The 1,582-nt window shown below is 45.6% G+C and overlaps 1 protein-coding gene across 1 annotated transcript; it reads left to right on the top strand.

The window, feature by feature from the left end:
• Window positions 1-831: 831 nt before the first annotated feature.
• On the top strand, window positions 832-1,272 carry LOC120645670 (uncharacterized protein At1g05835-like). Its single transcript, XM_039922434.1, has one exon. The coding sequence runs from the start codon at window positions 832-834 to the stop codon at window positions 1,270-1,272; it is 441 nt and encodes a 146-aa protein (XP_039778368.1).
• Window positions 1,273-1,582: the final 310 nt, after the last annotated feature.

Below are 1,582 nucleotides of genomic sequence, written 5' to 3'. Positions count from 1 at the left end.
TTTCACTAGACTTGAAGAGGTAAATTGAACTTTTTCTGTGCATTGCTACATTGCTATAGACAAAATTGGTATAAATATCGGATACATATAGTTACTCGTGTGTTAATTTGTAGGGACTACGTGATTGAGTCGTGGATGAAAGGCTGGTCCGACTTGCATACGGGATGTAATAACACAAGATAGATCAAACCAAAATTTTGGTTAGAAACTTTACTTGTTTTAGAAATATGTTATATAGGTTATAGATAGATATAGATATTAGATATAGATATATATTAGATAAAGAGATTGCTCTATATTCAAATATGGAAACGGCTAATCACATAATATGTGGCTCACATCAATATTGAACTTTTTCTACGTGTTATTACGGACAAAGTTTGTATAAGTATCGGATACATATAGTTATTTGTGCTTTAATTTGTTGGGATTATGTGATTGAGTGGTGGATGGAAGGCTGGTCCGGCTCGCATACGGGATGGATTAGGGTCCACCTGTCAATAACACAAGATAGACCAAGCCAAAAATTTTGGTAAGAAACTTTACTTATTTTAGAAATAGGTTATAGGTTATAGATAGATATAGATATTAGAGATAGATAGATATTAGATATAGATAAAGAGATTGCTCTATATTCAAATATGGAAACGGCTAATCACATAATATATGGCGCACATCAATATTCGCTTCGTTTGGCATTCAAATTTGGAAACCGATTATTAACTTTTGGAGCACATCAAAATCCAAATTTACTACCCCATTTACTCGCGTGCACATTACATTAGCCTATAAATTTCCCCCAAAGAGCGCAAAGCACAACAGCACAAAGAGATGGGTGTTACGGATCGACTCCAGACTCGCAAAGGCAAACAGATGCTGGGCGCGACGCCGGCGGCGGCGATCCTCGTGGCCTGCATGCTGCTCTGCACGGCGAGCAGCAGCTCCGGCGCCGCCGCCGGCGGCTGCCCGCCGTCGAGCATCGTGGTGACGCAGTCCGGCACGGGGGAGTGGGCGCACGGGCAGCCGGTGTACGCGGTGGCGGTGCGCAACACGTGCGGCTGCGCCCAGTCCGACGTGAAGGTGGACTGCGCCGGGTTCGACACCACCCTGGCCATCGACCCCGCGAAGCTCGAGGTCCCGCCGGCCGGCGGCGGCGGGCTGTGCCTCGTCAACGGCGGCGCTCCCGTGACGCCGGGGCGGGACGTGACGTTCAGCTACGCCTGGAGCAAGCAGTTCGGCTTCCGGCCGGTCTCATCGACGGTGGCGTGCTAGCTACATATATAGGGGATCGGATCAACCATTCAACCGGGAATGGTTTTGCCTAAGAAATTGATATGGCCGCATTTTAAAATCTCATTTGTCCCCAAGAAATCGAGCCTTGATTATGCATGATCCACTTGAGCTGCTTTGATTTTCTATTGCATTGTCGCCGACCCAAACTGGCGGATCTCCGTTCGTTCAAAAAAAAAAAAAGGTGGATCTCCTGTATATTGTTTAGTTTAGAGCTTGGCAATAATCTAGCTACCTAGTATCTTTTAGTCCCGATTTCTATTTGAACTGCACAACTGATCTCCTCTTCTAC

Source organism: Panicum virgatum, chromosome 8K (assembly GCF_016808335.1).
Source record: "Panicum virgatum strain AP13 chromosome 8K, P.virgatum_v5, whole genome shotgun sequence".
In the NCBI taxonomy this organism is placed as follows: domain Eukaryota; kingdom Viridiplantae; phylum Streptophyta; class Magnoliopsida; order Poales; family Poaceae; genus Panicum; species Panicum virgatum.
This window is presented reverse-complemented; position numbering and strand designations above follow the sequence as displayed.

Excerpts from the sequence above, each read along its gene's own strand:
- LOC120645670 (XM_039922434.1), top strand. The coding sequence starts at position 832 with ATGGGTGTTACGGATCGACTCCAGACTCGCAAAGGCAAACAGATGCTG.